The 26,759-nt window shown below is 41.0% G+C and overlaps 1 protein-coding gene across 7 annotated transcripts in view; it reads right to left on the bottom strand.

Moving 5' to 3' along the window:
- ANKS1A (ankyrin repeat and sterile alpha motif domain containing 1A) overlaps positions 1–26,759 on the bottom strand; it is a 163,649-nt gene that overhangs the window by 94,732 nt on the left and 42,158 nt on the right. For all 7 annotated transcript variants that reach the window (XM_043449831.1, XM_043449835.1, XM_043449829.1 and 4 more), the window contains exons 2-3: positions 2,346–2,426; positions 83–239 (exon numbers count right to left, since the gene is read on the bottom strand). In XM_043449831.1, coding sequence (XP_043305766.1) covers positions 83–239; positions 2,346–2,426 — 238 coding nt within the window. The remainder of the gene's footprint in view (positions 1–82; positions 240–2,345; positions 2,427–26,759) is intronic.

Genomic DNA, 26,759 nt, shown 5'->3' with positions numbered 1-26,759 from the left:
CCCTTAGATCTGAGCTGTGGGCCTGAGATGGCTGCCAAGGTCTGGCTGGAGCCGCGTGGAGAAAGCGTCCCTTCCTTCCAACCTGTTCATTGACTTTGGTGTGTGACGGCCCTTGATGGATGAGCAACCGCACTATCTGGGCGTCTCCTTTCCAGGCTGCCAAGTGCAGCGGATAACAGCCTTTCGAGTCAGCCACGTTGGTCAGCGCGTCGTTCCTCAGAAGAACCTCGACCACATCCCTAAAAGGCAAAAATCGACCGTGAGTTGCAGAACCCACAAGTGTTTCCTACCAACAGCCCTGCACGTCTGTGTGGCATGAAGCCCCTTCACAGAGAGGAGCTCACCTGGCTCCCATCTCTACCTGAGCTTATCACCTGATTCTTCCTTTCAGTTCCCCGACTACTTGTACAGTTGTTGACAAGCGGCTGAGTCATCTTGAACCACACCCCACTGACTCTTCACCTCCTGGTTTAGTTATTTTCTAGATAATCCATTTATTTTCCATTATCTTGAAAAAGTCTGGTTTCCTTGTTTGTGATGTTGAAACAGCATTCGGGGACAGAATTTATATAAAAGTAGTCATGCAAAACAAATATCATTATTCACCACATTATTCAAAACATTTGGTGAGAGGGGAGCTGGAAATAAGACAGGCAGAGCAGACTTAGAGTGGTTGCAAACATAAACCTTAACCTTATGCAAACATAAACATAAACCTTTTGCAAGCAGAAGACACATATGGTATCACTTGATACATCCAGAAAGGATGACTTGGCTTCCTTCTTGGTGACACCACTAATTAAGCAAATACAAATGTGTAATTATCCCCATGCACATGAGGGCCAAGAAAATCCCCACTGTAAATAAAAACAGAATATGGACGTGAACTTGGCCAACAAGCTATAGTCATTTAAGTCCAAGATCCACTTTAACTCTGGCTACCCCACTATCTAAGGGGGAGGAAGTCTCTACAGATTACGTTAGCTTTGTCTAAGATGGTTATAGAAAAGACTGCACTACAGAAAACGATCATGTTCAACATATCTTAGGGCTTCCCTCGTAGCTCAGCTGGTCAAGAATCCACCTGCAAAGCAGGAGATCCCAGTTTGATTCCTGGGTTGGGAAGATCCCCTGGAGAAGGGAATGGCTACCCACTCCAGTATTCTGACCGGGAGAATTCCATAGACTATATATAGTCCATGGGGTCGCAGAGTTGATCAGAACTGAACGACTTTCACGTCACTTTAGAAAAGCATGTTGGAGTCATTTTGTTATTGTCATTGTTTAGCCACTAGGTAATGTCTGACTCCTTTGTGACTCTATGGACTGTAGCCACTGAGGCTTCTCTGTCCATGCGATTGTCCAGGCAAGAATACTGGAGTGGGTTGCCATTTCCTCCTCTAGGGGATGTTTCCGATTCAGGGATCGAACCCAAGTCTCCTGCAGTGGCAGGTGGAATTTTTACCACTGAGCCACCAAGGAAGCCCATGCTTAGGCTGGGCCCAATATTGTGACAGTGATACAGAATACCACAAGGTGGCAGGGCCCGGCTCCCTGCTCAGAAAAGTCTAAATGGTCCCAGTAAACTGTCTTTTCTAAAAACTAAACTTCTACTGCTTATCTTCTCTAGTATTAGGCCTCAAACTCTCGCCAGCGCCCTCTCTTCTGTTCCGCTCCGGTTTTCATTCTCCCAGCAAACCTACCCCCTGCACCTGCACTCCCCGCTGGGCCTGCCCCTGCTCTGGGCCTTCCCCTTCTTCACTGAAGGGCAGGGCCCTCTTCAGGCCGCCAGAGCACACCTCCAGAGAAGCTTCCACACAAATCCCATATAAAAAATCCAAATAACTTCTCTATACTTAACAGAATTAAATAGGCCGTATTATTTGTGCATTTTTCCCTCAAGAATGGCTCTTGTTGTGTACAAGGCTACTTTCATAAGGAAAGAGTGGCAAGCAGAAAGATAAAGTAAACAGGAAAATTCTCACGACCACTCGATCTCTTTTCAGCTTATAAAGAGGCTGGTTACCTGGTAGATTATCCAGCCCCATTACGCTCTAGTGTCCCCGAATCTGAGCTTCTTATTCAGATCATTGTATGGCGCTGATCCATTCCAGAGGGGAAAAGAAGAAGCTTTTAATGTTATTTTGGGGCAAGGGTTAGGGAACGAGGTTTAAAGTATACACTAAACAGCGACTCAAGAATTCTGGACAGACTAAATTTAGCTTTTCTCTGTTCTTCAGCATCCCTGCTTAGTACATCTTTAAAGGAAGGGAAAAAAAGGAAAAAGACAAGCTAAGGCCTGAGCTCTGCAGAGTGGGGCAGGAATATAGCCCATTGATACTTACTTATGGCCATTCAAAGCAGCATGGTGCAGAGGTGTATACCCAGTGCTGTCAACACAGTTCACATTAGGCCCTCTCCAAATGCTACAGGAAAGAGAAAAAAGACTGAAGTCACAAACCGAATCTGGAGACAGCTAGCTGCTTGGGAAAAACTTCTGTGTGGTGTTTAAGCCGACAGGTGACTTCCATATGCCTCCTGATACAGGACAGCAGCTATGTGCTACAGAAGCACACAGTACTGAGGGTACACAGTGGTTTCCGGAACAAGGAGTCAAGTGTCAAGACAACACCGTCATCATTTCAGAGCTTGTTTTCCTGTATCCTTCTCCTCACTGGTAACTTCTTTATTCATTCAGTCTGGGACTCGTGCCTCCGAAAACTGTCAGGCTTATAAGAAATGGCCTCTTTGAAAGGTCATCAAAAATATCACTGAATCAAACCACTAGTCAGTTATAGGTACTGGGCATTCACCTCTAATGCTGGTGACTGAAGGCTGGAGAGACCTCAGCATAGACCAGACAGATTACCAAGATCATTCGACCACAAGGACCAAAATTAAAGAACCCATGTTCATAAAAGCACCCAGATACGTGTGTTAAGATGCAAGGGACAATTTTGCCTTTCCTTTGTGAATATGTCTTACTGGTAATAAAAAGAATAACAACAGAATCTACATGAGCACCTTACTTGAATCAGAAATACTATACTAAGAAGGTTGAAATGTCACCTCATTTAATCCTCGAAGTCTTAATTCTGACTTCTGTTTCATACCTTACGACACTGGCCAGAGCTTCTAATATTAAGTAGTACAGGGCAGCCTTGTTTCGTCCTTGCTTTTGATGAGAACACCTCTAATGTTGTTGGCAGTTGGCCTGAGGTAGACACTCCATAACACGTAAAGGAAGTATCTTACCTTTTTTTTCCTTTTAAAAATGTATTAGAAATACTGTTTAAATGTTTTTACCTCTATGGATAAAATCATAGTTTTTCACAATGAACCAACCAAAATGTTATCAATAGCTTCCTTAATATTGAGTCATTCTTTCATTCCTGAAATAAACCTTATTTGGCCATTATCCATTAGGGTCATATCAATGAATTCTACTTGAGAGCATTTTACTTAGGATTAGGATTTTCACATCTGCATTCATAAGTGAAGCTGGTCTAAAGTTTTTTATTTTTGTGCTCTCATTATTGGGTATATCTGTGTTAGATTTAAGTCACAGATCACCTGGGCAGCTATCTACCTATTTCTATATTCAGGAATCACTGACATAGAGCACTAAAATGATAAAGAATCACCAGTAAAACCATCTAGGCCCAGAGACTTGACACGCAGACACTGGAAGCAGCATTATTTATAACAATAAAATATTAGAAACAGTCCAAAAGTCCATCAATAGAGAAATAATTATAATAATTAAGGTGTAGACACATAGAATTAAGTACTGTTTATACTGCTATCTAGTAAGACAGAACAGAGATTACAACATAATGCTAAGGAGAAAAAAGAAACAACATTGTAAATACTGTAGAGGAAAAATATATATGAGAGATTTATCAGGATAGTGGATTGGGTACACAAGCTCACTCCATCTCCTTTCTAAAGTTGTGTGAAGTGAAACAATTTCTACCCTATACCACAGATAACTGACAGACATAAAATTGATAGATCCAACCCAAGAAAATAAAAAAAGAAATGTTACCAAGTAACTGGCAACGCTGAGAGACTCCTAAAAGGCAAAAATCAGAAAGCCTAGATCTACAGAAACACAATGTAGAAGAATGCAAATTAAAATAATCATATACTTCTTTTTGCCTATCAGCCTGACAGAAATAATGACATTAGCTTGTTAAAGATCAGGGAAACAAACTCTTAAATTCAACTGGTATGAGTTTAAACTGGTGAATTCCTCTGGGAATACAATTTGGCAGCATCCACCAAAACCAAAAATAGGCATTCACTCTGGGCCAGCAGCTCCACTTCCAGGCAACTATCCAACAGAAACACTTGTACACGTGCACAAAGACACATCCTTGTACAGGACTGCTTCACTGTAGAGTAAGAACTACAGACTTAATGACCACCTATAGATGGGCAGTTAAACATCAGGCACACCCATAAAATAAATTATTACTTGACAGTTAACAACAACAAAGGAAAGACAAGAAAACAAGTTGGACCATGTGTTGGACAAGAAAAGATTTTGTAAGATGCACTGTGTTACTGTGAAGTGAAAAAAAGAAGTCATTGTATAATATATAAAAGATGAGGCCTCACTTTATATGTGCGCGCGCGCACACACACACACACCCATGGATGGCGATGCAGAGAGTGCTGACCAAGTGTGGACAGCAGTTACCTCTGGGGAAAGGAGGTCTGTATTGGGAAGGCACTGCAGCATATGGTGAAGGAGGACTTTCAGTTTCTACTCTATATTCTACAACACTATTCAGAACACAGTGATGAGAAGGCATTCACGTAGTGGCCTTTGATAATTTTTTTTTTTAATAATGTTTTTTAAATGATGGGAAGGAACCCACATACAGGGAAAAGAAGAGCAAAAAATCAAAATAGTAACAATAAATGGTTCTATATGTGAGACACGAGTCACTTTAATAAGTATGTACAGATTTGGCTTAAAAGCTGAAGATAAGTTTTAAGTGAAAAGAGAGGACACGTGTACTCTGACAGCTAAGTTCTCTGTTCACTGTCAGCTAAGGAAGCGTGTGACAAGGTCAGGAACTTAAGGGACTTCCTGGCGTCCTCCTCTTCCATTAAGCTTGGATTCCTGTAGCATCTTCCAAACTAAGAGCTAAGAGCAATTATATCTCTTTGTCACACTTACATCTCATTTCCTAAACCAAAAATTATAAACCCATGCCTGACAATGAATAGAACGTTGGAAAGTGAAACAGATCTAGAAAATTTAGGAGGTAGACTTTTCATATTTAGAGTCAATTTGCCCCACAAAACAAAACATCATCACTTTTCTATTACAAAATAGGTGACACTGAAATCCAAAAACAAATTATTTGCCCCAAATTATAAGCCAAATCAGTGGCTGATCTAAAACTCTCATTTAAGGCACTCCTGGTCTTTGGCCAAACAGGGACTTTTGTCGTGATCTAAGTGGACGGCAAGATGAAGTGACAATGTAGTCACACAAGGCCGCACACAATAGCAAGGTGACTGGAACAAACAAGAGGAACTGGGAAAGAGGAAATCCTGACACGGGTTAGAGCAGCTGGGACATCAGACCTGCTGGCTTCTAGTATCATATTAGCAAGCTGCTACCTTTTCAACTTTCTCAATTCAGGTCCCAAAGTAACCTTAAAACTAAGGTTTAGGGACCTCCCTAGTGGTCCACTGGTTAAGAATCCGCCTTCCAATGCAGGGGATGTGGGTTCAATCCCTGGTCAGGGAATTAGTTGCCACAGGGGCAACTAAGCCCGTGCACCATCCATATGCTGAAACAAAGACCCAGTGCAGCCAAGAAAACCCAAAGAAGAAAACAAAAACCCCGGACATTTAAATGGCCCTTGCTTTTAACGACAAGGCAGAACTGAGCAATTCCTCTGTCATTTTCTAACTTTTCCCTCCATGTCTCTGGTTTAGAGGTGGTTAAAGTCTGGATATCCCATTTCAGCCTAAAACTATCTCAAAACAATGAGAAAAGACAAGGCAGAGAGATAAGGAATTTCCTGCAAGAAGCTGCAGCTTTCCCAACTTGGTAAGACCTTTCCCCCTCTTTTTTCTCTAACTAGCATTTCCTCTAAATGCCTATCTAGAAATTTGAAGGAATGGGGAATATATTAAATAAAACCTAAATGACAATGGAGAACTGTCAGCTCTCTGTTTGGAATCTTAGCTTCAGACAGGATGGTAGTAACATCCCCCTCCACCCAAGTTTCTTCCTTTTTGGAAGCCCAAGAAAAGAGCTATTTACAATCTAGGTCTTCCTCTCTATCGCAGCTGTTCTATTAGGTTTTTCTAAAGCAGTACCAAAGGGCCACTCACTAACAGACAAGAGCAGAACACAATGGTCTAAGAGAACCAAAGGAAAAACAAAAACAAAAACCTAAAAATGGCACAGGAGATTCCGAAACATCCAGTGCACTGTCACCACAGCACTGATTAGACTTGACCTTAAACCACAGGGAAAACTCTTTATGCTGTGCTTCCATGCTACATATTTAAAGCCCTTTAAGGGGATCCTTCATGTTTCTAAGAGCACAGCCGTGTACAAGAACTGCCCAAGGGCCACCAGTTTGCAACTTTTAACATTTGGTTTTTCCTAACCTGCGACCCCAGTGTGACATGATCTCCATGCAACATAACAAACCTGCTACTTCATATCCATTAAAAATGGCCACAATCTCTTGATGGGACATGTAAAAATATTGCATTTGACGTGTTTTTACATAAAACAGAGACAGAAAAACTATATGTTGAAACCAAAGTGGCCAGACCACCTTCATCTGTGACTACTCTGTGGGATCAGGATCAAATGGTGTCCCGTTCAGTGGCTCCTAGCTGGCAGCAAGCTTGCTTCATGTGGTCCAGTCACCTAACTGCTAACTTTACAGACAAGTAATGGTATCTCAGTGGGCTGGCAGGGTCCAATCCAGTTCAACTGAGTTTATGTTCAGGCCCCATCTTGCATAGGCCAGAGTGCTACATGGTCTCCACCCTAGAGGAGAGTGAGGCAGTCACACAAGTAAACAAATGACAACACAGTGCGTGACATTCTGGAAAGTATGCAAAGCGTAGCTGATGGGGAAATGGGAATAAGGGAGGCCCTGCAGAAAAGGAAGACATTTGAGCTGAGCCTTTAAAGCTTAGACAGAATCAGCCGGGCAGAAGAAGCAAAGAGGAAACAGGCATCAGGTACTCTACTCAATGCTCTGTGGTGATCTAAACGGAAAGGAAATCCAAATGAGGGGACACACACACACATATACACACACACACATATATACACATATACACACACACATATACACATACACACATATACACATACACACACATACACACACATATACACACACACATATACACATACACACACATATATACATACACACATATACACACATGCATACACATATGCACACATATACACACACACACATACACACACACGTAACTGATTCACTTTGCTGTACAGTAGAAACTAACACAACATTTTAAGGCAACTATACTCAAAAAAATTTTTTTTAAAAAAGAGGAAACACTCAAATTCAAGGTCTCCTTAGTAGTCCCAGCAAACTGGGACAAATGCAATTATCAATACTTTTAAGTAACTGGAGCATGATAGTAAATGTGTGGATGGACAGGTAGGCACAGCCAAGTCATGAAGGCTCCTATGTGCCCCTGGAAAGTTTCAAGCAGGGAACAATCAGATGTGTATTTTAGAAAGATCTTTCTGTTGACAGCTGGGGAGTAATCTAGATGGGAACCTTATAAATCTGTTATTCACCATACTGTTGTGATGGTCTGAGATACATCACAGTTGGGGAAAAAATCATTATGCTAAACATTTGCAGAGATGATGGAGACCAGACTAACTTCCAAGTTAGTGATTTGGGCATGAAGTGAGGACCTGAACAAAGGGCATGGTAGGGAAGATGGAGAAAAAAGAATAGATTAAATAGAAAAGACAGGATCTGGTGACTAAATGGGGAGGGCGCAGTAAACAATTCAGTGGCTAATGAGAGAGTAAATTAAGGAGGAAAAATAGGGTTGATTTGTTTTGTGATTGTGACAGTGTGTGTTGGGGGGCAGGCAGAGGGAATTTTGTTTTGGGTTAGTTGAGGCTGAAATGAATTTGACTCCCACATGTAGATGTCTAGTCAGTCAGTAGGTAGATATGATGGTCTAGGCTACCCACTCCAGTATTCTTGGGCTTACCTAGTGGCTCAGATGGAAAAGAATCTGTATGCAATGCGGAGACCTGGGTTCGATCCCTGGGTCCGGAAGATCCCCTGGAAGAGGGTACGGCAACCTAACCCAGTGTTCTTGCCTGGAGAATCCCCATGGAGAGAGGAGCCTGGTGGGTTACATTCATGGGATCGCAAAGAGCTGGACACGGCTGAGAGACCAGGCACAGCACAGCACGTGATGGTATGGAATGCTATAGTTACATGATTAGTTTAAAGGACAACACTCAAATGTTGACATGCATGTGTGTTGCCCTTGTTCAACCCTTACAACCATACCATGGCACAGGAAAGTACCAGCACATTATTTCCATCTTATAGGTAAGAAAACTGAAATCCAAATGCCTTACTGATTGTCACACAGCTAATTAATGTAGAATGGAAAGAAAATCCCATGTCTGATTTCTAATGTATGTTCCTTCCAGTTTACTCGGGCTCTCAACCTTGACTGTTGAGACAAAACATCTTGGACCATTATGAGTCTCCTCCTGTATCAGTTCTCAGGAAGTCGAAGACTTTCTGAGCACCAAGGCAGGACAGGGCCTGCTCCATCACTGGTTCTTTGAAGAGGAAGCTATGGCAATGAACTTGAAGGGGAAGAGAGGTTCTCAGCAGCTCTCCATCAGGTCTTCATTAGATCATTAAGGTCTAAACAGGCGGTTGTCTCATCAGCCTTTTTCTGCCAAAGGCGTTCACTGTTTCCCTCTTTTGGTCATCCCTGCAAAGGCAAACTTATCTCTGAACCTCAGAAAGGACTGGCAGTTTTCCAACACAATGAAACATTGTCCAAAGTCCATCTAATTTTACAAAAACTTCATCTTACTCAAATGAATTTGACACATCCTTACTAAAATGCTTTCCACATACTTAACTGTTGAAAGGAGAGAGAAAAAAGAAGCCACTCTCATTCTAAGAGAAGTTGGTGATCTTTGGAGAAAGACAAAACTTACAGACATGAAACAAGTAAACCCAAAACAATTTCAGTTAACTGGGAAACACTGAATGTGTATTTTTATTTCTCTTCGATCCTCATTAAAATGAGGGTAAAAACAAAAAGAATAGGAGGAAAAAAACAATGAACATAAAATGGCTGTGTTTTTAGAAGATGAAAATTAGAGAAATTAGCAAAGCTGGAAGAATGAATCCCTGCAGCCAGAGAAGGAGGGCCAACTGACCAGGGAAGGCTCAGGGATTAGAGGCCCCTGCTGGCCCAGGAGCCCAGGGCTGAGGATGGGCTGGAAACGAGGACTCAATACAAATTCTACTCAAGGCAGCGACAGGCCACCGGGTCCCCGGTCACATCCAGGGCAGCCAGAAGACTATCATTTCTGCACCCAGGCAGGAGTGCTCGGATGCTCCGTCATGTCCAATTCTTTGTGACCCATGGACTGTAGCCCACAGGCTCCTCCGTCCATGGGAGTCTCCAGGCAAGAATACTGGAGTGGGTTGCCATGCCCTTCTCCAGGGGACCTTCCCAATCCAGGGATCAAACCCAAGGCTCCTGCATTGCAGGCAGATTCTTTACCATCTAAGCCACGAGGAAACTTAAATAAATAAAAATGACAACCAAGGATCCTGATGTATTTGAGGAAAGCAAACATGAAAAGAGAGAACACAAAACAAAATAAAGGGACTCAAAGGAACAGAAATAAGAAACCAAATAAAACCTCAACCAAAAAAACCTATTATCACACAAGAATAGGATTAGAAAAAATTACATCAGTGTAAAGCTTTTGGAAATTAAAAACATGATAGTAGAAATATAAATTTAAAAAAAAAAGAAATATAAATATAAACATAGAGCTTGATGATAAAGCTGTGTAAATCTTTCAGAAAGTGGAACCAAAAGAAGAGATGGGGAAATTCCAGAGAAAAGATAAGAAAATTGGAGAACCAAAAGTTCCAGAGAAAAGAAAGAGAAAATTATCAAAGAAGTAACTTAAGAAATTTTCCTAGAACTGAAGAATGTGAACTTCCAGTTTAAATAGTTCATCCTATATTCAGTACAAAGAATAATTTTTAGAAAGACCCATGCCCCCAAGGCACACTGAAATTTCTAAGCACATGGGATAAAGACAATATACTTTCCAGAGAGAAAAAATAGTTTGCATACAAAGGGTTGAGTGCATCAAATCTTCAATAATTTCAAGATTTTCACAAAGTCTTACAGCTTTCATTTTTGGAAGCTGTAACAAAAAAGCAGTACTTTCAAAATTCAAAAGTGAAATGATTTCCAACCCAGAATTCTATAGCAGACCAAAAATCAGTCAAGTATAAAAAGAGAATAAAGATATTTTTAGACATGCAGAGTCTTAAATTTTACCTCCCACACACCCTTTTATCAGGAAGTGACTGGAGGATGTGCGCTACCAAATGAGCAAATCAAGAAAGAGGAAGACAGGCATCCAGGAAACTGGACAATAAAAAAAAGGCAAAGGGAATAAAGCATGGAGTGGAGTGAGCCTCGAGAATACCCAGCCATCCTGGAGGGTGTGGGGCTTTAGGGATGCAGGAGAACATGAAACTGAGAAGATCAACTGACGTGTCCGCCTGGGACTTGGAAAGGAATATTTAGGGATTTAAAATTTACGGCTGTAGTTTAGGAATTAAGAGTGCGCTGGATAAGTATGGCTGAATCCCTTTGTTGTTCACCTGAAATCATCAAAACATTGTTAAGCAGCTATACCCCAATATAAAAATAAGAAATGTTTAAAAAAATTCCCTCTCAGCCCTGCTTTGGCTGCATCCCACACAGTTTGATAGCATTTTCATTTAGTTATTTTTTTAATTTTCCTCAGACTTGTTAACTCATGGATTATTTACAAGTGTGCTGTTTAGATTCTAAGCATTTGGAGATTTTCCTGTTGTCTAATGTTACTGATTTCTAGTTTGATTCCACTGTGATCAGAAAACACATACCAACTTTTGTCTTATGTAGCTTAGCATATGGTCTATCTTGGTATATGTTCTACAGGCAATTGAAAAAAATAATATGTATTCTGACATAGTTATATGGAATGTTTTTTAAATGCCTACTAGATCTTACTTAAAAAAAAAAAGTGAGCTAGATATAGGAAACTCAGAACACCACCAAGACAGGTAATACAAGGGAAAAAAAGAGAGCGAGAAAGAAGATTGTAGTATACTAATTGGTTTGACAGGTGAATAATACTAATAGCCATAATAATATAAACATTAGATACTGATGTAACTAAAAACTGTAATATATCTGAAGGATGAAGGGGGAGGCAGTGAACCTAGCGAGTGAAAAAAAGCTAAACCCTGCTCTTCTGTAAGAAAGACAGATAAAAATCTAAAATTTTAAAATCAAGAAAGCAGCAAAAGCATAGTAATCAAAAATACAGAAGAAACACCTGAAACAGAGCCAAGAGCTGGAAGTGGCTGCTTTCCCAAAAAAAGAACTCAACTGGGCATAAATGGCCCCCTGTTAAGGATGGTGCAGAAACGATTCTGACACCACACTCAGGGTGAACAAGTCCTTGTCACCTGTGAAATGTATATTTCTGGTCACCTTGGCTTTTGTGGCCATGTGTTTTGTGTTCCAAATGTGTGATGAAAGGCAGTGACTTTGAAGGGTTTATTCCCTTGTGAGAGAGAAACACAGTGGAAAGGCAACGCCCCATTTTAAACTTAGAGGTGATACAACTCACACAAACAACTTGGTAGGATGACCTTGTTCCACAACACTAGTGAGGAGCTCCCCCCTCTCCTGCCAAGAACAGTCTCGTTTCTAGTGACTTAACTGCACACAAGCCACACGACACCACACACACACCGGCGAGCTTCTGGCTGTTAGAAACCTTATACATTCACTCCAGTAACTGCTAGTTTCAGTCACGGTACCCAGAAGGGGGAATGGGAATGGAGGCAGGAGGAAACACAGAGTCTCTGCATGGCTGTGGACATGAGCACCACTGTGGGAACGGTCTGCTCTGACTACGACGAAGTCATGGGGAATAATACAAATATAATCATGTTTTTTACAAGCCATGTTTCCCTTACTGTTTACACAATTACTTTGGGGGCCTTTAATTTTTATTTGATTCAGTTTACTTTTGCCTGGCTTCTTAACATTCAAGCATTGTTTCTGTTCCACAACTGCAAGAAAGGCACAGAAGTGCTGAACTGCGTGAGAATGGTCTCTGGAGCTCAAAATCCTGATTCCTGCCACACTGCATCCTCTATGACAGTAGAAACTGTGCCACCTTCCCAAGCAGGAAGTACACAGGAAATATGCAAATATTTGTGGGGAGGGGGAAAGAAGGGGAAAGCTGCTGTGCTATTCTAGGTGCCTTATAATAAGACCAAGCCAGTGTGCTAAAGAACCTCAAAGGCACAGAAACAAAAAATTATAATGCAGTGTTAAAGTGAAAGTGAAAATCGCTCAGTCATGTCCAACTCTTTGGGACCCCATGGACGTTACAGTCCATGGAATTCTCCAGGCCAGAATACTGGAGTGGGAAACCCTTTCCCCTCTCCAGGGGATCTTCCCAACCCAGGGATCGAACCCAGGTCTTCCACATTGCAGGCCAATTCTTTACCAGCTGAGCCACAAGGGAAGCCCAAGAATTCTGGAGTGGGTAGCCTATTTCTTCTCCAGCAGATCTTCCCGACTCAGGAATCGAACCAGGGTCTCCTGCATTGTAGGCGGATTCTTTACAAACTGAGCTATGAGGGAAGCCCATAATGCAATGCAGTTCATGCTCTAAACGAACTGTGCAGACACTAAGGGAACACAGGGACCACTGGGATGAATGGCATCAGTCCTCAAGAAAAAAAGGATGAAAGGCTTTGCAACCAGGGAGAAGGCTATGTGATCACACTGCAGCCAAGCTGGCCTTATAGGAGCAAATGCTTCCCAGAAGGCCATGCCCCCTGCCCCCTTCCTCCCCAGGCCCCCAGCCCTCCCGCCTCTTCAGCACCTCGGCAGCACTGAGCAAGCTCCTGAGGAACTCCAGCCTTCCCCGGCGAGGCAGGACTCTCCCCAAGCTACTTGCAGAGCTCCTTATACTCTGTCTTGATGACAGTGAGCTCGGTTCAGGGCTCTATGTTTGTCCCTATTTGACTGCCTTTCTTACTAGACCCCAAGCAACTTCCAGGCAGGTCGGAGCATGTTACGTTTACCACCGTATCCTCACTGCCAAGAAAGCACTGCCCCGGGCACACGGGGAGCCCCAGGGGTAAGAGAAACCTACACATAAAGGCAGGAGGGGACCTATCTCTTCCAAGACAGCTGTGGTAAATTACTTTTTTAGATTATAGAAACTATTTATAAGAATTCATATCCTCTATCTAATTATTTCTCGAGTAAAAAACACTGCACAAATTTCTCTAAATATATGTGCAGATTCATACTACTGTAAGATAACATGTTACTGAGGAAGAAAAAGCAACGCTCCTTCTATTGTGTGGGGAGGGGTGGAGGTGGGGGGAGAACGTGTGTGTGTACAGAAAAGCTTTGAAGAATGGTTTGTTCCTTGGCTTGTCAAAGTCCACAGGCTGAACTGAGCTGGGCAGGAAGGCAAGATGCCTTTGTCAGTCACTTTTGGGGGCAAAGATTTCTCCGCCTCAGGGAAGTAATAAATCCTGGCTTATATCTGTTGGCCCAGCATAATTATTAACAGCATCCTGGCCTGGACAATAAATTATATGGTCACTTTACTTCATCCAGACTTTGAGACCTTTCTCTTGAAATTTTGAGTCTAAAAGACCTGAAAGTAACAGGCAGTATTAAATGTTTACTATGAGCCAAGTATACTTTCAGTGGATTAAATAATTCACTATTTACTTCCTATCAGAACCATATAAGCAAACCCAAGGAAACTGGCAAGTATGGGGTGAATAATTTACCCACTGTCCCAGACTGGAATGTGTGACACTGGGTTTAACTCTAAAATCTTAATGCTGTGCTATATACAGCTTCTTGAAAACCACTCTCTTGGCTGTTTTTCTCATTCCTGAGTAAGACAAACTTCCCACAGTTCATACACTTTCATTTCCGCCCAGCTTTACATTGCCCGATCCTCATTCACTCTGCCTTACTCTTTTTTTTCTCTCTAGGGGTAAAGGAAACCAATAAAGAGTCTTGACAGAGGCACTATATCCTAGATAGGAACCAGATCCCAGAGGGAAATGATTAGAGGTAGTTAACCAAAAGACTCCCATTAACATTTCCAGAAATCCAATTAGCTGAAAAACCTTGTTACTTAGAGGTAACAATTGAAAGCATCATTATAATGAGAGCTACAAGCTGACTGAATTCATTTAATCTTAAAATATTTAAGGTGATTATTTTGTTGTTTTGAGGAAATTAAAATGACCCAAAATTTTCAATATAGAAATTAATAATGCAAAAGTGTACATCTAATGCATACCTCAAATAAAATTTATTATCAGATTCTAGGTCCTACATACACCACAAATATTTCCTAAACGTACCAAGCACCACGACAGAAACAGTGTTCTGAATGTTCCTAATTTGTAGACTGAATGTCAAAGGTCTAAATTCTTTTTCACACAAGCAACTTACCCATATGAGTGAATACTGGACTTTAACATGTTGGATCAGCTACAAGATCTCTAGGAGATCATCTAAACTTATATAAAACAGAGATGTCATTTGTCCTACCCCTACCCTGAGAGAGCTTTTTTATGGAATAAATAGGATAATGCATGTGAAAAGAAATTGTAAACCATAATCTAAAATATATTTTGGCATCAATATCTAAAGTAAAGCAAAACATTCTAAAGAATGAGACCAGGGTATATATACTGACATGAAAAAACCTGTAAGATATATGAAGTGGGAAATGCACCTGCATAACAGTATGTAGAGTATTATGTCATTTCAGTAAGAACAGTGCATTTTTCTACGCCTACACTAACTTCCCTGGTGGCTCAGATGGTAAAGCATCTACCTGCAATGCAGGAGACCTGGGTTCAATCCCTGGATCAGGAAGGGCCCCTGGAGAAGGAAATGGCAACCCACTCCAGTACTCTTGCCTGGAAAATCCCATGGATGGAGGAGCCTGGTAGGCTACAGTCCATGGGGTCGCAAAGAGTTGGACACGACTGAGCGACTTCACACTAACATATGGAAGGCTATATACCAAACTGTTAAGACTGCTTGGTTCTAGGGGTGAGGCATGTATTACTTTTGTAATAACATACACACACCCACAAAGACTCTCCCCTTGACCAAACTGTATTCTGGTTCCTCTGAACATTCTTTTCAACTAGGCCTTCATTTTGGTTCCCATCCTATCTTTGACTTGCCCAGCCCAGTTTTAGCAAGAATTCTGTTAAGTAAATTTATCAAGAGTTCTCCCACCGCTGATACCTGATGGAGTTCCCCATCCCTCCTCTTTGATGTCTAAGAAGTCCTTCACCTACCTTTAGCAAGAATCCTGTTGGGTCAGTTTAGCAAGAATCCCCCTACCCTTGATGTCTCCTCTTAATAATTTTCCATCCACTGACTCATTCATCCTTTTTGCCAAAAATGCTCCTTGTTGTATCTGAAGATGAGCCTCTCTCCCCTAAGGCAACACTCCTACTAGAGTAGTCTCAGAGTCTTCCTTACTGTTTTACAAGTGTCAGAACAACTTTTTCTTTAACAACACACATATACCACTTTTTCTTTTTTAAGTGAAGCCAGATCTATTCCAGAGAGATGGGCTTCCAGTTATAAGATTCTTACTTAAGAGAGCTCTTTTAAGAAGGAGTTCTGGAGTAAATTTATTTCTGGGTTTGGCCTCCTTTTTAAAAAACCTCCTGTGGTCTTTGATTTTTCTAGTCTCTTGAGGATGAAAATCAATTATTCCCATTTGCTTCTGAATGGAGTTCTTCAATCACAGAGGCTATGAATGAGCTTGCCCAAACAACTACAGTACCAGTCCCCAGGGGAGGGTACCAAATAGGTCAGTGATTTCAAAGGCTGGGGGATTTTAGAAGACATTACTGGAAATGTACAAAACAGTCACGTGCCGCTGGTTTAGGTGACGGTGAGGTTAGGGAGATGAAAGAGTCAACAGAGGGTTACCAACTCCCAGAGAGCCTACCTTCTAAACCAGCTCACAGATTCATCCCCATCTCCCCATTTCCAAGGCGTTCTCTGGTGGCTCAGATGGTAAAGGATTCACCCACAATGCAGGAGACCCATGTTTGATCCCTGGTTCAGGAAGATGCCCTGGAAAAGGGAATGGTTACCCACTCCGGCATTCTTCCCTGGAGAATTCCATGGACACAGGAGCCTGGAGGAGGGCTAGCAGGTGGCAAAGGGTAGGACACAACTGAGACTAACACTTTCACTTTCTTCATTTCCAAAGTCACTGCCTTATGCCCGAAATAACCTCCCAAAAGATCTTCACTGCCTTAAGTCTCTCTACTGACAAAATCAAACACACTCTTTCCTAAATGCAGCACCCCAACCTGCTCGGGAGTGAGCCAATAGCAAAAGACTTCTGAGTCAAATATCACCATTTACTCTGGACCAAGAGAGCTATGATACAAGCTACCACCCCCTTCTCAGAATCACTGTATTAAGAATCTCTGCTTTAGTTCTGTGTAACCAAGGTGACTTCTGTAAGCTGATTATTTCCTTTATAACAATTACATCCTGTTCTTGAAAGACACATGGCAATTATTTCTGAAAATAATACTTATATTTTGCTGCCTTAAGCTTTTTTGCTTAAACTAAATTTTAAAGTTATTTTTCCATAATTTAGTAGCACTATAACCACTTCCGTTAGTAAAAATAGATGAACAAGGCATATTACTTTGGAAAATTTAAAAAAAACACACACATACAACAGAAAGTTGGTTTTAACTAAGTCCAGGTTTTCTCACTTTCTTTGTTCCTATTTGTAATGTTTAATTTAATTCCAGAGCCTGTCCCAGGGACTCTACTGAGGTCTGTATCTTAATCAGCCTTCCAAATCTGCTCTATTTGCCAAATTCCTTTTCTAGTGTTCCCAAAAGGCACTCAGTATCCTGTCCTTGGAGTCAATCCAAAAATAAGTGCTCATTTTGGATGACTAAGAACCTTGGCAAACACCTGGCTAAAAACCAAAGCCATGCTATGTGTAGCATTTACCAACTGAGGAATAAGAGACTTGATCATGAAGGTTACAAAGAAAACATTTCCCGAGACTGGAAGGCTTTCCCACGAATAGCTTTTTGCTTCTCAAATTTTAAATGTACCTAGGTCAAGAAGCAGCCAATTACAACAACCAAACCTCCGTATACAGCTTCATATAACAAAGAACAAGAGGAAAGTCATATCATCTGCTGATGGCCAAGAAAATGAAGAGGTCCAAGAAGTCTTTACTGAGTCTAACAGATGCTGTCTTTTAGTACAGTTTTTGTGTCCAACTGTCCAACTGTTGTTCAGTTGTTGTGTCCAACTCTTTGTGACCCCATGGACTGCAGCACACCAGTCATCCCTGTCCTTCACCATCTCCCAGGGTTTGCACAAACTCATGACCATTGAGTCAGTGATGCCATCCAACCATCTCATCCTCTGCCACCCTCCTTTTGCCTTCAATTGATTCCAGTTTGTGATTCATCCAGCCTGGCCTTTCACATGATGTACTCTGCACATAAGTTAAACAAGCAGGGTGACAATATACAGCCTTGATGTACTCAATTTCCAATTTTGAACCAGTCTGTTGTTTCATGTCCAGTTCTGTTGCTTCTTGACTTATATACAGATTTTTTAGGAGATATGTAAGGTGGTCTGATATTTCCATTTCTTTAAGAATTTTCCACGATTTGCTGTGATCAACACAAAGACTTTAGTGTAGTCAATGAAGCAGCAGGAAGATGTTTTTCTGAACTTCTCTTGCTTTTTCTATGATCCAACAGATGTTGTCAATTTGATCTCTGGTTCCTCTGCTTTCTCTAAACCCAGCTTTTACATCTGGAAGTTCTCTGTTCATGTACTGCTAAAGCCTAGCTTAAAGGCTGAACATAACCTAACTAACATGTGAAATGAAGGCAACTGTATGTTAGTTTGAACACTCTTTGGCACTGCCCTTCTTTGAAACTGCAATGAAAACAGACCTTTTTCAGTCCTGTTGAAAGCACTGCTAAGCTTTCCAAATTTGCTGATACACTGAGTGTAGCACCTTCACAGCATCATCTTTCAGGATTTTAAATAGCTGAGTTGGACTCCATCACCTTCAGTAGCTCTGTTCGTAGCAATGCTTCTTCCTAAGGCCCACTTGACTTCATACTCCAGGACGTCTGGCTCTAGGTGAGTGGCCACACTATCGTAGTTATTTGGATCATTAAGACCTTTTTCATACAGTTCTGTGTGTTCTTCTCACCTCTTCTTAAACTCTTCTGCCTCTGTTAGGTCCTTACCAGTTCTGTCCTTTATTGCGCCCATTCTTGCATGAAATGTTCCCTTGATCTCTCAAATTTCCTTGAAGCTGAAATTGACCAATTCTATGAAGACCTACAAGACCTTTCTAGAACTGACACCCAAAAAAGATGTCCTTTTCATCATAGGGGACTGGAATGCAAAAGTAAAATGTCAAGAGATACCTGAAGTAATAGGCAAGTTTGACCTAGGTGCACAAAATGAAGCAGCGCAAAGGCTAACAGAGTTTTGTCAAGAGAACACACTGGTCATGGCAAACACCCTCTTCCAACAACACGAGAGATGACTCTACACATGGACATCACCAGATGGTCAATAATGAAATCAGATTGATTATATTCTTTGCAGCTGAAGATGGAAAAGCTCAACACAATCAGCAACATGACGCAGAGAAGACTGTGGCTCATCATTAGCTCCTTATTGCAAAATTCAGGCTTAAATAGAAAAAAGTAGGGCAAACCACTAGACAATTCAGGTATGACCTAAAACATCCCTTATGATTATACAGTGGAGGTAATGAGTAGATTCAAGGGATAAATTTGGTAGACAGAGTACCTGAAGAACTATGGACAGAGGCTCGTAACAGTGTACCAGAGGTGGTGACCAAAACCATACTAAAGAAAATGAAATGAAAGAAGAAGGCAAAGTGGTTACTCTATTTACCACCTACCAAAATCAATAGTCTGATAGATTTAAACGGTTCATATAACCATTCTGTTAATAATGAAAGCCTTAGAAAGTCTATGGATTCCAATAATTTCTAACACTATCTCGGTGTTGACCCTTAATACGTATGCCTTTGTGCACACACATGCTTAGCAATTACTGACTCAAAGCCAGGATTAATATGGCTCTAAACTGTAATATGAACTAAAAATACTACCTCTAAGCTGGTTCTTTGGAAACATCAACACAACTAATAAATGTCTAGCTGGGCTAACCAAGAAAAAAAGAGAGAGAAGATACAAATTACTACTACTAAAAATGAAGAGGGGCGATCACTACAAATGCCATGGACTTTAAAGGATAAAAGAATATTATGAACAGCTCTACACCCACGAATTTGGAAAATTACATGAACTAATTTCTATCAAAATTCACACAAGAAGAAATAGTGCATTTGAATGGGCCCATCTTTATTAGAGAAACTGGATCAATAGTTAATAACCTTACAAAACACAAAGCACCCAGCCCAAACGGTCATACTGGTGAACTCTACCACACATTGAAGAAAAGAAACCAGTTCTCTGCAACCTATTGCAGAAAACAGAACCAGCAGGAACACTTCCTGATTCATCCCATGAGGCCAAAATTAACATAATACTATACACTAATAACAAACTATCAGAAAGAGAAATTAAGAAAACAATCTCATTTTTAATTGCATCAAAAAGAATAAAATATCTAGGAATAAATTTAACCAAGGAAGCGAAAGACCCATACACTGAAAGCTATTTTAAAACTCAATAGCAAAAAAACCCAAACAATCCAATTTAAAAATAGACAGACTTCCCTGGTGGTCCAGGGGCTAAGACGATGCACTTTCACTGCGGTGGAGGTGGGGGGATGTAGGGGGTGCTGAGGGGTGGCGTAGACCAAGAAGAAAAAAAAGCAGCTCTGAACAGACATTTTTTCCAAAGAAGACATACAGATGGCCAACAGACAAATGGAAAGATGCTCAAATTACGCATCATGAGGGAAATGCGAATCAAAACCACAATGAGATACCACCTCATATCTGTCAGAATGGTTGTTACCAACAAGACAAAAAATATCAAATGCTGGCAAGGACACAGTGAAAAGGGAACCCTTGTGTACTGCTGGTGAGAATGGAAACTGATGCAGCCACCATGGAAAACAGTACAGAGGTTCCTCAAAACTCACTGTGGTGATCATTTCACAATGGACACAAATACTGAATTATCATGTGTACATAGAAAACTAATACAGTATTGAATGTCGATTATACCTCAATTTAAAAACAAAGAAAGACGGACTTCTCTCCTGAAATACTGGCTAAGATTCCACGCTCCCAATGCAGGGGGCTGGAGTTCAATCCCTAGTCAGGGAACTGGATCCCACATGCTGCAACTAGAGACGAAGAGCCTGAGTGCTGCCACTGAGACCACTGCAGCCAAATAAGTTAACATTGAAAAAGAAACAAAAAGTCAGCAATTTACAAACGGGCAAAAGACCTGAACAGACACCTTACCAAAGATTTACAGACAACAAAGAAGCATGTGAAAAGCTGTTCAACATCATGTGTCATTCAGTTCAGTTCAGTCGCTCAGTCGTGTCTGACTCTTTGCGACCCCATGGACCACAGTACGCCAGGCCTCCCTGTCCATCACCAAATCCCAGAGTTTACTCAAACTCATAGGGACGCGCAAATTAAAACAACAATGAGGAGTTCATGTCTTTCATGCACAATCTGCCCATTCTCCTCGAGGGGCCCTTGGAATAAACCTTTCTCTGCTCCAAGTAAATAAAATAAAATAATAAAATAAAACAACAATGAAACACAAGTATGGACCTATTAGAATGGCTAAAATCCAAAACATAACACCATGTGCTGGCAAGCATATGGAGCAATAAGACTCACTGTTGGTAGGAACACAAAGTGAAAACAGCCAGTCTGAAATCTCACTTGGCAGCTTCCTTCAAAGCTAAATATAGGTAATTTACCACGTGATCCAGTGAACAGTCCTAGGAATTTACTCATGAGCTGAAAATTGATGTCCACACAATCACCTGCATGTGAACATCTATAGTAGCTTTACTCATAACTGCCAAAACTTGGAAGCAATCAAGATAACCTTCAGTAGGTGAATGAATAAACTGTGGTATATCCAGATAACGAAATCTTATTCTGCAACAAGAGGAAGTGAGCTAACAAGACAAAAAAGACATGGAGGAACCTTAAACACGTATTACTAAATGAAAGAAAACAATCTGAAAAGGCTACATACTGTATGATTCCAACTATATGACGTTCCATTAAACTAGAGATAGTAGAAAAATAGGTTGCCAGGGGTTTAGGAGGTTTCCAGAAAGAATGAGCAGATGAAATACAGACCATTTTCAGGTCAGTGAAACTATCTTGTATGACACTGTAATGGTGGATGCATAACACTTATGTATTTGTCAAAACTCACAGAATTGTACAATATGAAGAGTGAACCCTAACAGATTTTCAGTTCAGTTGCTCAGTCGTGTCCAACTGTGTGCAACCCCATGGAATGCAGTACGTTAGGCTTCCCTGTCCACCACCAACTCCTGGAGTTTACTCATACTCAGGTCCATTGAGTCAGTGATACCACTCAACCATCTCATCCTCTGTCGTCCCCTTCTCCTCTCGCCTTCAACCATTCCCAGCATCAGGGTCTTTTTCAAATGAGTCAGTTCTTCGCATCAGGTGGCCAAAGGATTGGAGTTTCAGCTTCAGCATCAGTCCTTCCAATGAATATTCAGGACCGATTTCCTTTAGGACGGACTGGTTGGATCTCCTTGCTGTCCAAGGAACTCTCAAGAGCCTTTTCCAACACCACAGTTCAAAAGCATCAATTCTTTGGCACTCAGCTTTCTTTATAATCCAACTCTCACATCTATACATGACCACTGGAAAAACCAAAGCTTTGACTAGATGGACCTTTGCTGGCAAAGTAATGTCTCTGTTTTTTAATATGCTGTCTAGGTTGGTCACTTTTCTATCAAGGAGCAAGTGTCTTTAATTTCATGACTGCAGTCACCATTTGCAGTGATTCTGGAGCCCAAGAAAATAAAGTCTATCACTGTTTCTCCATCTATTTGCCATGAAGTGATGGGACCAGATGTCATGATCTTAGTTTTAACAGATTTTAATTAACAATAACATATCAATATTGGTTCCACTGGGGCTTCCCAGGTGGCGCTAATGGTAAAGAACACACCTGCCAGTGCAGGTAGATGTGAGGGACACAGGTTTGATCCCTGGGTTGGGAAGATCTCCTGGAGGAGGGCACAACAACCCACTCCAATAGTCTTGCCTAGAGAATCCCATGGATAGAGGAGCCTAGTGGGCTACAGTCCACAGGTTCACAGAGTTGGATACGACTGAAGCGACTTAGCACACACACACGCACTGGTTCCATTACAACAAATGTACCACACAGTAAAGATGTTAATACCACATACACACACTGTCAGTAACTGGGGAAACGGGGCGGGGGTGGGGTGGTGGGCAGGGCGAGAGAGAGAAGGCACATAGAACTGTCTGTACTTTCTGAGCATTTTTTTTCCCTATAAACCTAAACCTGCTCTAAAAATTGAAGTCTATTAAAATATCCCCCACTCTCTAAAAATGAACACTCATGTCAGAAGTCATGATGTACGATGTATAATCCAAAACATGGGAAGAGAAGAATCAGCATCAGGATGAATCAGCAAGGGTGTCACAATTTAACAGCAAATCGGGACCCTAACTTTCCATCAGTTACCTGCAGGTTTCAGTTCTGAACTGAGGGATCGGTCTAAAAAACACAGATGCAATTACACAAAATCAAAATATTACAGAGAAACTGTAGAGATCACCCACCCCATCACTCACTTTTTAGGCTGAAAGCAAGAAACCTAAATGTTTAAGTTCCTGTCTTAGCCCCCAGAAGCCATCAGATCTCATCTCTGTTAAGTGACTAACCTCAAATCTAGACCATAAACCCAGGAAGAGTATTTAAGCTCTGGCCACTTCTAATGACTGTTCACAGCAAATCTCCAATTACTGTGTCATGTGCTGCTAAGTCACGAGTGGTTCTAGAGAAAGCTGGTAGAGAAAAAAAAAAAAAATCTCCTTTGGAATTTAGTTCCTCAAAGTAATGAAAGATGGCCAAGTGTGGTCTAGTGCTCAGAAGACACCAAAATATTTTCACTGGAGGATGACGTGAAGAACTCCACCTGACTACTAAGCTACTGCCCAAGGACTATGAAGGGAAATGAAACATAACAAGTTCCAAAAACTGAAGACAACCAAAGTGCTTAAAACCCCTCTGTGTGCAAATTCCTCAAGGTTACAACTAGGACAATGTTACTTAGAATCTAATATAATACTTTGTAGGCTAAGGATATTATGAAGCTCTGAGTACTGTATCTCTTTTAACACCCACAGCAGCTACACTGGGAACAGCTCCCGGCAGAGCCAGCTCTCCAGTCCCTGACTCTAGACAGTGTGTTGTTAGTCCGCTCCCAGCACAAGCTGGCCACACCCCCGCCACTCCGCAGCTCCATGACATCCCTGAAATGCCTTTAAAGAATGAGCAGCTGCCAGTTATAAAGACTGACTAAAGTTGTACTAGGAATGTCAGGAGTATTGAACATTGGAGAATCTGATGTAGCCTTAACAGATTAAAGAAGAAAAATCATACATTCGTTCCTCTCACTAGATTAAAAATATTTTACAATTCAACCCTCATTAATGGTAAGAAAAAAACTTCAAATTAACTAATGTCAGTAATATATTAAATGGAAAAAAACAAGTTGCAGATTATGTATCACCATTAAAACAAAATGGAATCAATTTATCTAAGCATGTTAAAAAAAAATCTGAAAAAATATACATAAAACTGCTGGAAGGACTGAAGGAAGGAAGAGAAACAATGGACTGTTATACTGTTTGACTTTTTCTGTCATAAGGATGTATTAGTCTAACAAATTTAAAATGGCATTTTTATTTTAGAAAAGTTGAAATCAACAGCACTCCTAATCATGGCCCATTTAACTTTATATCACACATACAAAAAAGGTCATCCACTATGAATCATCAGGAAAAAAAGTATTCCTCAATTATACAGCTCAGTGTAAATTAAATTCTCTCTCACTTCCATTTCTCCTCCACATCCTTGTCACGTGGGTCACGTGCCGACTCCCACAGGTGACTCAGGATAAAGGTCACACCACCCCAAGCACACTGCCCTGAACACTGCACGCTGACTCAGTACATTTTTCAAGTGAAACAGCACATTCCAGACTTCTTGGATCTGTGTTCAGGTCTGTGAACTACACTGGACAACTCAGAGCTCAGTGAGGTTAGGAATGTATAATTAATCTTTCCATTATCTTCCAAATTTATGGGCAGTTGTTTTCCAGAACTCACTATGTGGAATCGCAACTTGAGAGACACAACGTACTCATCAGACGGTGCAAAACACATTCTCTCCTTAAAAACCACATAGCTGCTTATCTTACGACTATTCCTGGCTCAAAAGACGGGTGGAAAGTGCCTGCGAAGTCAAGTCTGGAAACAAGAGCATCAGTGGCCGTCTAACCAGGACCCAGATGACTAAAACTCATGAAGCTGCACCACTGAATTTCCTCCAAAGCCCGTTCAAGTGGCCTCAGCCACTGCCCACAAGAGCTGGGAGGAGCAGTCATGTATCTCAGACTAGCAAGACGTGACAAGACCACAGAAACAGAAAAAGCTCCTGACTCTTCAAGCTTGCTGTGCCTCATTTGTGCACTATCATCTACTTTGCAGATACTTCTAAGCAGACTGGGGAAACCAGTAACAAACACCATGCATGAAATGAAAAGCATTCCGTATTCTTAGCATACTCCCCAATCTTTTTTTTATTTCTGATTACTTGAAAGCAAGAAGCAGGCAACTAAATATTTCACCATAGTGTATAATACGGTTAAGATAAAATGGACTAATTCTTTTTTTAAATTGTCTTTACCTTTATTAAACAAAAGTTAGAGGAGAAAACAAATTTAAGTTTAAATTACAACTTTAGATTTTCCCCCAAATTTAATAAGAAAACTACTCTGCCTTCTAAAAAGTACACAGTGGAATCAAGGGAATCTTAAGTTTAGCACAAATGATTACTACATGGCCCTGGGAAATTCATTGATTGTTTTTCCTCCACAAACTGGACTAATTCTTTTTTTTTATTTATCATTTTATTTTACTTTTAATTGGAGGATAATTGTTTTACAATATTGTTCTGGTTTCTTCCATATATCAACATCAATAAGCCATATGTATACACATGTCCCCTCCCTCTTGAACCCCCCTCCCACTCCATCCCACCTCTCTAGGTTGCTGGACTAATCCTTGATGAAAATATTTATCAAATGCAACCTACAGGTCCATTGAACCAACAAGACTGGCAAGCAAATTCCGCAAACATGATGAAATAGATACTAGGATTAAATTAAGTTTGTGGAGATGTGTGAAATCACTCCAGAAAGCTGCTGAAGAGACATCCATTCCCTTGCCTGCAGGAGGCATCACGCATTCTGATCTGTTCCACCCCAAGAAGCAAAGGGCCTGCCCTGCAGGAAAAGACTCCTGTGACTGCTCTTACTGAGTAGGCTCTGAACCTGTCCGCTCCAGATGGGAAAGTCTGGGAGCTTACTTGGCTACAGATCAAGGCCACAATCCTCAAGCACCAATAAAAGTGATATTGCTATCTAACTGTCTGACTGTGAATGTCACTCTTTTTTCAGTTGTTTCAGAAACAACTATATTGTAGTTTGCTGAATTATGCTTCACAGACATTAGAATTTTTTCAAATTTTATTGAAGTACAGTTGATTTACAATGTTGTGGAGAAGTATTTTTTAATTGGCTCCATTATACCTCATTGGGCTTCCCCGATGGCTCAGTGGTAAAGAATTCGCCTGCAATGCAGGAGACACAGGTTCAATCCCTGGGTTAGGAAGATCCCCTGAAGGAAGAAATGGCAACCTTCTCCAGTATTCTTGCCTGGAGAATCCCATGGACAGAGAAGCCTGGCTATATACAGTCCATAAGGTCACAGAGAGTCAGACACGACTAAGCACACATGCTCACCTCATAAGACCTATCTCTGAAAGAACCTAAGATGAGGGCTCCTAGCCCTTATGTAGTCCACGATCAAATGTTTATAGAATCATAATTCTTAGGAGAACCAGTTTGTAGTCCTGTAATTAGTTATGAGATGAGTTTCAAAGACACACTGGTTTGTCAGGCTCTTAAAAATTCAGAGGGAAAAAAAAACACAGCAATACAGGAATAAGTCAGAAAACAAATAAAAGTGAGTAAAAATTAAAATTCAAATA

This window comes from Cervus canadensis, chromosome 28, assembly GCF_019320065.1.
Source record: "Cervus canadensis isolate Bull #8, Minnesota chromosome 28, ASM1932006v1, whole genome shotgun sequence".
In the NCBI taxonomy this organism is placed as follows: domain Eukaryota; kingdom Metazoa; phylum Chordata; class Mammalia; order Artiodactyla; family Cervidae; genus Cervus; species Cervus canadensis.
Note: the sequence above shows the minus strand (reverse complement) of the source record. Positions and strands in the feature narration are given on the sequence as shown.